Here is a 12,552-nt window from a genome sequence, read left to right as displayed (position 1 = left end):
ATGACTTATGCTACTTTTAGGTTTAACTTGGGTCGGAACGAGCGATGTTTTGATAGGGCATGGTTGAAAACTATGATTTGCTTAGTTGTGTTTTAAAAATATTTTGAGGTTTTGAGTTATTTGAGGATTGGTAAAACTTTTAATACTAAACCATCAGACTATTTCTTACGGAATTAGTATTTGATGAGAGGAATAGTATCGAAAATTTCACAAGAATCTATGCATGCATCTAGATGTTTAGGTGATTTTAGTGTTTTGTATTATTTGGGGGTTAACAAAAACTTGAATGAAAAATGTCTAATGTGATGTTATATATGGAAAAATAAAATATTAGATGCAAGTATATTTCATTTAGTTCCATGCTTAAATGTATTTACATTGATCTCATAATTTATAGAAGATCTAATTCGAGATCAAGTGGTTGAATTTTGCAATCCTATAAGATTAGATCAATGATTTATCTACACAGGAAGTTTGCTGGTAAGAGCAAAAACAACACTCATAAGTCATAACAGCGACCGAGCTATCGAAGAAGAAGCGACGAGCCCGGAAAGGAGACCAACCAAAAGAGCGCTATTGTACGTTGTCGGTTCAGCTTGTAAAGTATTGTTCCTCGAGTCTATATAACTATCGTTGAAAAAGGGTCCTCCGACAAGCGCCCCGACGGCTACATTTGGATTGGGATCCGTCGAGTTCAGCCACTTGAATCCATCACCGCACCCTGTATTGGCATCTGCCGGGATCGATGCACCCCTATGGTGCACGTATGCCGGGTACTTGCTCCCGTAGCCTACAAGATAGCTCATCTCCATCGGATTGTCGCCTAAAACGTAATCCACCTGACCCAGTGTAAGAATACGATCAAACCAAAAACAAAAATGAAATATCAAGATTTCGCAACAAGACGAACTGTATAACTCAGTCCGCGTACATGGGTTAAAGCAAAACTTCTCTTACATGCAAGATAAATTTACGCTATTAGATATATGTTAAAATGATCATATGACCTTAAAGTTTTCAGACCTGTGCTCGAGTTTTGTTACATCATATTCGAATCCCACCACTCTTTAAAAAAAAATTCTTTACGTGCAAAATTCGTATGTGACATAAATTCACCTTAAACGTAAAAGGGCCTTTTGGAAGACTATAATAAGTAATATAATAATGCATATTCCTACTAGTCGACGCATACCTGCGCTATAGAAAAACTACGAAGGTCCCTAGGCTCGTAAAGATCATCATTGCAATACAAATATTTCGTCGACGAAGTTAGCATATAGTCGCTGTAAACAAGCGTGAGAAACGCTGAGGCGACCGAGTATTGTAAAGCATCCCATTCGTCGACCCACACTAGGCCACCTGCAGCATCCAAGCAAAACGATGAACGAGCAACGGTCAGGTAAAAAGGAATCGAAACCTGCAAAATTCATCGGATTTAATAACCTTTCGTTCTTTTAGCCGTTCCTGATGAAGAATTCGGCATGAGTCCACAGATAACAGCTTCAGCAGTTCTTCGATAAAGCTGGAGAGCTATATTCTCATCTCCTTTAATATCTTTCGACCCGAAAAAGTTCACTCTAGACAGTAGAACCTGATGGAATTCATTTCATGGTACAGTTAAAACATTTTCCAAGCGTCGAAAAGAGATAAAGCGCGGTACCTGAGTTCCGGCAAGTTTGTTATCCCAACTAAGCCATGTCGGCGTTCCCCAATTCGCGAAAAAATCTCCTTCCACAGTCGCGTATCTGAGATATGACTCGTCTCGAGTAGCATGATAAAGCCAAGCAGCCGCCCACAGGAGTTCGTCAAAGTATCCGCTCGAGTTGTAGAAGCCCTGAACTTGTGGAACACTGATGCTGTAAGATCCTCGATAAGTATCTGCAAAACTAAACAGTTCTCGAGCGTGCCGGAGAAGCAGCTTCGAATACAAAGAGTTTATAGGCCGGAAAACTAGAGAGGCGGCCGCCATTGCTGCTGCAGTTTCTGCAGCGACATCTGATCCGGGATATGATGTATTCACTTGCGATAAGGGTCTTCTCTCAGTCATATTCTCGGGTCTTTCCCAGCATTTGTGGTCTAGCTCGGGCTCGCCGACCTTTCATGGAAAAATTCAAGTGCTCGTAATTTGAACGTGCTTTTCACGAAAGACAAGTCAGGTTCGAAGATTAATCGAACGCGAAAAGAATAAATCAGAACTCGGGCCATATCCTAAATCTTTTTATCTTCAAGAATGTCATGATTAGAAAGTCATTCGGTTTGAATGCTACATCAAGATTGTAAATAAGCATATATGCCAAAGAATCGAATTGATAAAGGCATGGAAAATGTCGAAAACCTGAACATAGAGAACATTGGGCGACGGATGCGCATTGATGAGATAATCGGTGACCCATTTCAGCGAATCCCGAGCATTTTCTAGCTCCTTCATCTCCTTCATATGGTGTCCATATTCAAGAATAGACCATGCCAAAATTGTGGCAGTGAATGCCATAGGGAATCCAAACTTGATCAAATCCCCGGCATCGAATAATCCTTTCGACAAATCCAAATTCGCTTCTCTTCCATCGTTCAACGCCGAATCGCCTCTCCAACTAATCCTATTGTTCACCAGCTTCCCAGCTGCAGAAAAACATTTCATCTTTAGATTAAACTTAATGTTAAAAGGACAAAGAAAAAATTCAAAATCAAAATCGGATTTCCTTACATTTCTGGACATCGAAAAACTGCAGAGCAATGGCGAGAGCATCGCCATACTTTTGGACAATCATCGAATGTCGCCGCAAAGGATAAGGAAAGAAATCGGCATGTTTGAAACTTTTACTCAAAGTGATGAAAGAAGCCGCCATGACTAGAACACCAATAACCAACACCATCAGACATCCACCTCGTTTTCCTTCTTCTCCACACTCTCCCGTCTCAGTCGCCATTGAAGCTCAGCTCGCCTCGCTGCTGTCCATCTAACGCCACTCGCTCATTCAGGCATATAAACAAACACCTTGTGTGCAGTGCCTGTGCACCATAAAATTATATTAATCCACACTCTTGCAAATTCCTTGCATCATGAGACACAGACACTGACTGGATTTTATAACGAAAAGCGCGGACTTGGCAGCCGATTGTTTGATGCCATTATTTGAAAAGGACAAGGGTTGACGTTGCAGAGAATCTATGCGATTTGTGGAGAATTCTCCAGGCTTGTCGTTTAATGGAGTGGGATTGTCGGGTAGTGACTTGGTATCAGAATGGGGAGAACGGAGACGACAGGAACACACAGAGATTCCCCTCTCTTTGCTTTGATCGTCCAACGGCTGATGCCAATGCCTAATCATCAATACAAACAAACAAACAATTTAATCGATCAGATCCCGCCACGTGAGGGCAGTCAGTCATTCGTGAATTTGGCGTTAGTGTTCATTCTATCCTTTCCCTATCTTTAAATTCAAGTGCAAACAAAATCTACTCTGTTATTATTATTTTTAAAATATTAAATCAAATTATTTATTTAGCACTCTAAGTTAATGACGGGGACGGGTTCAGTTACCCTACCCGTATTGCGCTACCGACCAATCGTACATATGTATTTTTAAAACAAAAATATTAATAAAATAAAAAAATTAAATAGACATGGCGTGATTGATCAGTATAGGAAAAGCAATATATATGTTCTCTGGGTTTGAAAAAAAATTTAGTTTGAATTTATTATTAAAATAATATATGATGGGATATTTTGTGAGAAAAAAAAATGTATTTTTTTTTTAAAATGCAGAGTTCAAATAGTAAAATCTGGAATTTTGGACAAAAGAAACGTACAATTGAACCCAAAACTATGTTTTGTGAAGTATATAATATAAATATACAATATAACGCATATGGTTTGATGTTTAACATTTTAATTTGAAATATTTTTTTTATAAAGCATAAAAATTTTATACTCAGTCCGTCTCACTACAATAGTTTCATTTTCATAAATAATCGTATCACTATAAAATTAAAAAAATTTTAAATTTGAGTAGCTGTATGATGTGATATAAATAGGTGTTGATGTGATGTTTTGAATGTAAAATTGATTTTTAGTATAATATAAAAAATAAAAAAAATAAGTGTTTGATTTGATTTTTTGAAAAAAAAATGGAATAAATAGTGGATTGGAAATCCAATCCCCGAAATAAACACACCGATAATAGAAAAGATTTGTCCAGTAGATATATATGTATTGATATGTGTAGTGTATATATATATAATGATATATATATGTATGTATGTATGTATGTATATAGATATGTAATATATTTATGTAAATATAGATATGTGACAGTGCAATTAATTATGAGAGACACACGCATGTAAATAGGGGTACAGCATTGAATATGTGGCTTGTAATAGCCATAAATGTATACATACAACACGTACATAGTAGTAATAAATACAATATCCACATGATTGCCACATTTTGTATATATGTAATGTAACTGTATAACAGAATTAAGTACTTCATATATAAGCATCATGTACTATATTCTTTATTTCTTTTGGAAAATTTATAAAATTTTATTGATGAATAAATGCCAAATTGAATGTGTGCATTTTACTTTATTTATTCTTTTTTCTTGCATTTTCTTATTTTTGTTTGTAGAAATAATGTAATTGAATTTCCAACCAATTGAAATTTGTTTGATCAAAAAATATATATATATATATTTAAATTTATCATATACCATCGTTGACTTCACATTGAGTTATGTGTTAGCCCATCGATCCTTCGTGACAAAGGAGTTTTAGGTTAGAAATCAAAGTATGTTACTTTTGTCCAAAATTTCAAGTTTTTATTATTTGGATTCTGCGTTTTCCGAAAAAAATACAATTTTTTATCTGACAAAACATTCATCATATATTATTTTAATATCAAACTCGTCTAAAGAAACATACCCAAATTAAACATATATGGCTGACAATTGAGACCGGTCATTTGTAACAAATACAAAATATATTTAATTTAAAATTTTACTATTTTCAATTACAAATCTAATTTCCAACTGCCCATCTAAACATTTCCTTAAACATGTCAAAGAAAAGTTTAACTGTTCGATTAATACATATTCTAGTTGCTGTTTGTGTTTTCTAATTTTATGTAACAATACCGAAATCGGATTTCCCTTTCGTGCCATATATACTTAGACTTTCCAGCCCTTCCAGTCGGCCCAGTAGAGCACTCTTCGGGTGGAAAATCACTCGGCCTACTACGAAAAATTTTTGGTACGTAGAACTTCGCATTGACGCAGGGCCAGCGAGCGGAGCGCCCGCCCAAGGCCCATTATAATAAGGCTTACTTTTTATATATATATATATGTATCTTTATAGTAATATATTTTGTTTTTTTATTTAAAAATTTTAAATTTATTTTTTCAAAAAAAATAATATATTATATATATTTTTATATTATCTACACAATTTCTTATACTTTATATTAAAAAAATTATTTTAAACCAAAATACAAAACAAACACACCCATAATTTCTTTTAAATTTATATATATATAAAAAAAAGTTCATGTTATCATTTATGTAGTGATTAAATCATTAGCATTTTTGAAATATAATTTTCAATACTAAACTATTAAAATTATCAATTTGTTAAGATTAATTATGACGAACGAAAAGTAAATGATGGATCTTTTTTTTTATTTATAATTTAATTTCTCATATTATAAATATATATATATTTTCTTAAATTTTATAAATATTGATAATACATTGTGTCTTTTCTTCGTCAGTCTTCACTGCTGTATTCGTGTCGGATTGTCGCTAATCCGCCGTGGCAGTGATTCTTATTTTTGTTTAAAAGTCAAGACTGCGTTGACTTCTTCCTACTCGACACTATGGTCAAGGTCAAATGGCAAGTCAACAGAGGTTAAAGTTACCACTGACTTTCCACACATTATGGTAAATGGTCAAATGGCAAGTCAGTCTGAAGTTAAAGTTACCACTTACCTTCCAAATTAGTTCGGTCTTGTACGGAACATTCTTTGTGTCCCGATTTTTTATTTCTAAATTTAAATGATAATTTAAAGGTGATGTATTCAAATAAAAAAAATAAAAAAAACACACACACACCTCTTGTGGATTAGTTTTATTCTATGTCATTATTTTTTTAATTTAAAATATAATTAATAAATATAATATTATCTATACAAATTCAAATAATTCAAAAATTAATTCATTACTAATTGTGAGAAAGTAAAAATTTTAATATATAATTATTACCTACCTTTCAACACATATTTACTACACTTCTTACTAATTAAATTTTAAAAATATTTTAGTAAAAAAAAACTTATATTTTACTTTTTCATAAAAAGAGTGACAATAAAACTAGAAACACAATACATAAGAAATTATGAAAATAGCAGAAAAAAATAAATAAATAAATAAAATTTACATATATATATATAAAAATATAAATATATATACAAAAGCTTGAATCCGAAAAATCAATTGCATAACCACTCTCCAATGTATAGATATATATATATATATATATATTTAAAATAACCAATATATACTCTCGAATAAAAATGCAGACACGACGACGACACAAACACAAAATCGACATTAAGTTTGACAAAGTCACTCAGAAAGACGAACAATAAAGCAGTCCCAGAAAAACCTTTTCTTCCCTGCCTGCCCCTCTGCCTTGCAACAACAATGGTGATAATGCACCATTTAATTTACTTCCATCAGTTGGCACCACCAACACCGCCGCCGCGGCGAGGCCTGCGCCAATTATCACGGCTCCGGCCAGAGTAACGGGGGCCCGAGCTGCTTCCAGCAATTGGCTTCCGGTAACCCCGTCGCGTTCTCGACGAACTGTACGGCTTCCATCCATCTCCTTCGTCTGAATTCTTACTTCTGCTTTCCACTTCCACCATAGAAGATCTGTTGTCAGCTTCGTTCGACAGCTTGTTTGATTCGTCGTTGTTGTGCGGTTCATCCCACAGCGGCTCGATCCCTACCAAATCCGGCTCTGGTGCATAACCGTACGGCCGTTTAGAAACATCCATTCTTCGGAACGTAATCGACACCCTGCCAATTCAAAACAACACTCAATGTCATATATATATATGTGTACGTATTGAAGGTCTCTTCCGAGCTTACCTTCTGTGGGGAACTGCAGGGACGCAGTGTTTGGCAACGTCTGCTCCATTTCCATTCAGTACAAGAACAGATCTGATCGAAATTTTAGAAAAACAATGAGTCAATTTATTTAATCATACCGAATATGTAACAGTTTTCAACAAACAGATACTTACCCGACTGGCAGGGGGATTGAGAATTTGCCATCAAACTCGCCAGGGCCAAGTATTCTCAAGTTTGAGCCAAAAAGGATTTCGCACTCGCTGAGGAAGGAGACGGTGCAGAATGGCCTAACAAAGTCGTGATTATCAATGTGAGGCGGTATGCAGTCCCCCTCTTCATAGATGTTCACAATGCAGCTGTCGGGTACACAGGATGGTGGCAGCACGCGCCACCTGACAAGCCTTTTGATCATAGTTTTAAATAGATCTGGCAGAGGGTCGACATATTCTCTCTTCATGATGCCTGGTGGATTACCATTTTTATCCTGTTAAAACAAAACAAGGGTTGGTTATACTTAATTTCAGTAATCGAACAGCTGATTTTTTTATATAATTGTATGTATAAAACACAGTGAAATGAAACTTTTCGAGCAACTTACAGTAGCATAATTGTAGCAGCAACCAAATTGAAGAGTTTGGCGTCCCTTTCCCCTCATCCACTTCACTGGTGCCGAGTACGTGCGCTCTGAGAATACAAAGTCTCAACAGGTAAGCGCACATCGTGCAAGAATTGGTAACTTAAAACTTTTACATCGACAAAAAGGACAATTAGTTTCCCATTCAAACGTTGTCAAGGAGCGCAAGATGCAACAGGTACAATTGAATACAGCAATCTTATACATACGCACATACGGCGCACTAATTGTGTTCGAGCAAGTCAAGATAAACAGCATACAACAATCTTCTACACATGCTAAAACAAGTAAAGATCAATAACTCTACTCATCCCCTGTGTATAACACAAATCATTTAAATTAACTATGCAAAAAAGAATCGGTTAACGACAAACATAATCAGTCATAAGATCAAAGATATAAAAACACTCTGTAAACTAACCTTTCAATTGCCCATTCCTTCCTTTCTCCTGTAACTCTTCAACGAAATTAACAATTCTCTTCTGCTCGGCTGCGCTGAAGATACCTTTATGTAACTCCAGTCCTTCCAGTATGTTCACCAGCTTTCCATTAATTCTCTCCAAGGATATGAAATCCTTCTTCCTCTGGACATTATTGAATCTGATGTACTCCCGTTGGTCTCTTGACAGTTGGACCTTTGGCTTGATACCTTCAACCTCCAAAGCTTCTGGCTCTGATGAAGAATAATTCACATAGTTAGATCCACCTTTATCAGTTTCTTCTAGGGCAAGATCATCCTCTGTAGCCATATCTGCCCAGGACTTCTTCACTGTAGATATAGCAGGAGATGGCGAAGAGCTGATCGAAACAATCGGCATTTGCAACTCACCCATTTGTTCTGATAGATACTCAGCTTCATCTTTCCAACTGCCCAGTGGATCACTATCCTGATCGTCGTGATTATTTTCAGCACTGTGACCAGAATGGGCACTGCACTTCTCGTGCTCGTCTTGGTGTTGATCGACATCCATGCCTGAAATGGCAACATTCATGAATTTAGACACAATAATTATTACAAAATCTTAGTGGTACGAAGAACATAATCAAATCCCCTAATTTCATAGTTTACTCTCCATCAACTTGAGTAAGAACACCGTTATGGAAAGTTTCGCAATAGAATCCACAAACAAAATTAAAAAGATCTTGTGCAAAGGAGAAAGTACAGCTAATTGATGTTCAATTTCAATTCAAGAAATGAATTTTCAACAAAAACCCTAAAATCGGCGATTAGTAAATCTTTCGAAGAACGAACTAAATCCATTCGCCAGCATCTTTACAATTTTACCCAAAATTGACGCAGTACTGTCGAATTCCCAGCAATCCAAAAAAGAAAAAGAAAGAAAGCAATTCAAAAAAAAAAAACCATAGATTTCAGACAGAACCATAGAAATCACCGAATAGTTAAAGAAATATTCACAGAAATTCAGTGCAATCAAAAAACTGAAAGAGGATAAACCCAAACACACAAAAACCCCATCGATAAGCCAAAAGATTAAGAAATAAAGAAACCTGTGGAGAGTGAGGAGATGCGATCGCCGATTATCCGAGTGCAACGTCCGCAGAGGCCTTCAGTGACAAACGGCAACCAATTGTACAGAAATTCGCCGGCAACCTTGATTTCTTCGGCGGTGAAATTACGCAGGAAGTCTTCCATGGTCCTGCATTCAGACCTATCGGCCATATCAGACGATCTTTCACGAGGAAAGAGAATTGAATGCAGGAACAGGAAGAAGCAGAGAGAAACTAAATACGAGCAGGAAAGAAAGAAGAGAGGAAAGAACGAAGCAGGAAAATAACAAACTAAAATTTTTAACGCACAACAAGTGTAAGATCCGATGACAGATATATATAGATGTAGGACTCCTCGAGGTTATAATTGTAATTTCAGAAAGGACGGAGGTCGGTTTGCTGCTTTGATTTGATATCGCATCTTTTTACCGCATCCTTTTTTATTTTACCGCCGTTTTTTTTTTTAAATTATGAAGTCAAACATTTAGATACGTTTAATTGAGATTTGATATGATATGATATTTTTTTTATCCAATCACAAAATATATACTATGTCCGTTCAGAAAGAAGAGCGATATTTATTTTTTATACATAAATTTTTTAATATCAGTGTTATATTAATTTATAGTGAAAAATGATAAAAAAAAATGTCTCTATTAGATTGTTTTATATAAAAATAATAATATTTGTGTAATATATTAAAAATTGTAACTATGTTAAGTAGTTAGTACAATTACTGCATAAGAAAATAACACAGACAAAAATAAAAAATGCATTTTCTTATGAGACGGAACGAGTATTTTTATTTTATATTATCTATTACAAAATAATTAGTTTTAGTAACTATGATTTTTTTTTTACAAATATTTTTATTTTATTATTACATTATTACTCAATACAATAAAACCAAAATTATTTTTATACTCTCATTCGTTCCTTAACAATTTACCAATTTTTTCATTTTAGTTCGTTTCATAACAAAGTATATTTTTTTTTAGTAATTGTATTATCTATTTAACATTACAAATACTCTTTCAATTTATAATAAATTACTCCTTTCGTCCAACATAACGTGTCTGCTACACTGTAGACACTGTATTTTGTGTGTAATTAGTAGATAATTAAGAATATATTAGTGAAAATAATTATCCGATAATATAAATAATTATAAATTAATATTAAGATAACTAATTAGTTTAATTAAAATTTTTAAAAAAATAAAATTAAAATGTTTAAAATAAGATTAAAGTGTATAATCATTTTCAAAAAAAGGAAAGTGACATGGTATATGGGACGAACAGAAACAGTAACGTGAACATGGTATGTGGGACGGACAGAAACGGCAACGTGAACATGGTATACGGGACTGAGTGAGTACATAAATGTGATTGCCTTAATGACATAGAATACTAATAAGTAGTTTAGTTTTTTACTTTTATTTCTACATCTTAATATAATACTAATATTTCTAAACATTCGCAAAAAGTAAATGAATAAATAGATCCGAGAGAGAGAGTATTACTTTTAATTATTCGCTAATTAAAATATTACTCCCTCCGTCCCGCATTGGAAGTTTAGGTCACCGTAGACATGTGAATCTATGATAAGTATAATTAGTAAATAATTAAGAATGTATTATTGAAAAAAAATTATCCTATAATATTAATAATTATAAATTAAAATTAAGATAACTAATTAGTGTAATCATTTTCCAAAAAAGAAAAGTGATATTAAATATGGGAAGAAAAAAATAGCAATATGGACATAATACGTGGGACGAATGGAGTATTATTTTTTAACATTTGCACCAAAAATGAATATTTATATTTTTTAAATCTGATAATTAAAAAGTTGAATTTATGGTTAAAAATAAAAATAACAACCGAATGAACCGATAAATATATATATATATATATACTCGCTTTTTTTCTAAAAAGTTGTATTAATTTTTTCTACTGTTATTTAAATTTATATCTAATTTATTTATAAACAATTTTCTTATTTCATTCAAAATTTTATTGTTTTTTACCCATTAATAATCAATTTATTATTATTATTTTCTTTAATTTTTTGTCAATTTTTTAAATAAATTTCTCATAATATTTTTATTTTATCTATTTTACTTTAACATTAAAATATTACTCCATTACTAACTTATTCTTCTTCCATAATTTAATTATTTTTATTTTAACAAATAACAATTATTTTGACATTATTTTCTGAATTTACCTTATTAATTATTTTTTAATATTTAAGGGCAATCAAATCTACTTATTGATATTTTTTATTTTTGGTAAAATTTACCAAATTAAAATATATTTCTATATTCAAATTATTTAATATATATAATACATTATTTTAAAAAAAGAAATCTTAAAGCTTCAATAGCTTTTAAAAATAATTGTAAAATAATAATAATCATAATAATACCCGAAATTTCGACTTAGTGATCTTTCCCTATCCATATTTTTCAGATGCAGATGACGAAGAAGAAGACTCGACCGAAGGAATGAGTCACAAGGTGAATTGGTTGCCCCAACTTTTTCGCCAAGCAAACGGACATTTTTGGGGACTAGCTCGTTGGAAATGACTCAATAGGGCAATTCCTCGCACAACTTTAATATGTAGTAGTATTTAATAATCGTAATTATATATTTTTTCATATTTTTAAAGATAATTTTAAGTCAAAATTTATAATTCTAAAAAATAAAAAGTATAAATATTATTTTTTAAAAAATATATATATAAAAATAACTAGAAAAAGCTATAATAATATATATATATATATTGTATTAATGTGAGTTTATATTACTCCCACCCTCTCGGATATGATGTCTCATTTACTGTAGACACTAAAATTTAAGAGGGGTATAATTAAGTAAATAATTAAAAATATATTGGTGAAAATAATTATAATTTAATAAAAAGTGATTTTAAATTAAAATTAAAATAATTAATTAGTATAATTAAAATTTAAAAAAAATTATAAATGAGATTAAAGTGTATACTCCCTCCGTCTCGGTGTAAAATTGTCGTTTACTTTTTGCACGTAGATTTTTTAATATTAGTATTATAATGAGCTGTAGTGAAAAAGACGAAAATATCCCTATTACTATTGTGTAATAGAAAAGTAATGATATTTACGTAATATAGTATAAGTTAGAAGGGTATTTATTATATTAGCTAGGTAATACAATTACTAAATTTGAAAATGACAACTTTTTTTGGAACGGATGAAAATAGAAAATAATAATCTTTTAATGAGACGGAGGGAGT

General features: G+C 32.7%; 2 protein-coding genes across 4 annotated transcripts; both read right to left on the bottom strand.

Annotated features, from left to right (window-relative positions):
* Window positions 1–330: 330 nt before the first annotated feature.
* Window positions 331–3,431, bottom strand: LOC127258398 (endoglucanase 2-like). 2 transcript variants are annotated; one of them, XM_051285225.1, is made up of 7 exons: window positions 3,080–3,430; window positions 2,705–3,009; window positions 2,336–2,619; window positions 1,661–2,095; window positions 1,444–1,591; window positions 1,193–1,359; window positions 331–839 (listed from the first exon to the last, which is right to left on the bottom strand). In XM_051285225.1, exons 2-7 carry the CDS (start codon window positions 2,925–2,927, stop codon window positions 507–509), a joined length of 1,590 nt encoding a protein of 529 aa, XP_051141182.1. In that variant the 5' UTR covers window positions 2,928–3,009; window positions 3,080–3,430; the 3' UTR covers window positions 331–506. The 2 variants fall into 2 exon arrangements, with proteins under 2 accessions (XP_051141182.1, XP_051141183.1); XM_051285226.1 differs by having other exon boundaries at window positions 679–823; window positions 2,705–3,431.
* A 2,986-nt stretch (window positions 3,432–6,417) lies between these two features.
* Window positions 6,418–9,595, bottom strand: LOC127258397 (RNA demethylase ALKBH9B). Of its 2 annotated transcripts, XM_051285224.1 has the most exons (7): window positions 9,277–9,595; window positions 8,597–8,740; window positions 8,189–8,440; window positions 7,732–7,817; window positions 7,307–7,617; window positions 7,152–7,223; window positions 6,418–7,079 (listed from the first exon to the last, which is right to left on the bottom strand). In XM_051285224.1, exons 1-7 carry the CDS (start codon window positions 9,446–9,448, stop codon window positions 6,734–6,736), a joined length of 1,383 nt encoding a protein of 460 aa, XP_051141181.1. In that variant the 5' UTR covers window positions 9,449–9,595; the 3' UTR covers window positions 6,418–6,733. The 2 variants fall into 2 exon arrangements, with proteins under 2 accessions (XP_051141181.1, XP_051141180.1); XM_051285223.1 differs by having other exon boundaries at window positions 8,189–8,740.
* Window positions 9,596–12,552: the final 2,957 nt, after the last annotated feature.

The sequence above is a fragment of the Andrographis paniculata genome, unplaced genomic scaffold, assembly GCF_009805555.1.
Source record: "Andrographis paniculata isolate CXL003 unplaced genomic scaffold, ASM980555v1 Contig59END, whole genome shotgun sequence".
Lineage (NCBI taxonomy): Eukaryota > Viridiplantae > Streptophyta > Magnoliopsida > Lamiales > Acanthaceae > Andrographis > Andrographis paniculata.
The sequence above is the reverse complement of the archived record's forward strand: the minus strand, read 5'-3'. Positions and strand labels throughout refer to the sequence as shown.

What these genes read in the sequence shown, in the direction of transcription:
- LOC127258397 (XM_051285223.1), bottom strand. Translation starts at nt 9,448, where the DNA reads ATGGCCGATAGGTCTGAATGCAGGACCATGGAAGACTTCCTGCGTAAT. An exon ending in AAGGAATGGGCAATTGAAAG is followed by an intron (nt 7,818 to 8,188) that starts GTTAGTTTACAG and finishes TTGTATTCTCAG; the next exon opens with AGCGCACGTACTCGGCACCA. An exon ending in CCTGCAGTTCCCCACAGAAG is followed by an intron (nt 7,080 to 7,151) that starts GTAAGCTCGGAA and finishes TTGAATTGGCAG; the next exon opens with GGTGTCGATTACGTTCCGAA.
- LOC127258398 (XM_051285225.1), bottom strand. Translation starts at nt 2,927, where the DNA reads ATGGCGACTGAGACGGGAGAGTGTGGAGAAGAAGGAAAACGAGGTGGA. An exon ending in GTTTTTCGATGTCCAGAAAT is followed by an intron (nt 2,620 to 2,704) that starts GTAAGGAAATCC and finishes GTTTTTCTGCAG; the next exon opens with CTGGGAAGCTGGTGAACAAT. An exon ending in GTAGTTTTTCTATAGCGCAG is followed by an intron (nt 840 to 1,192) that starts GTATGCGTCGAC and finishes ACACTGGGTCAG; the next exon opens with GTGGATTACGTTTTAGGCGA.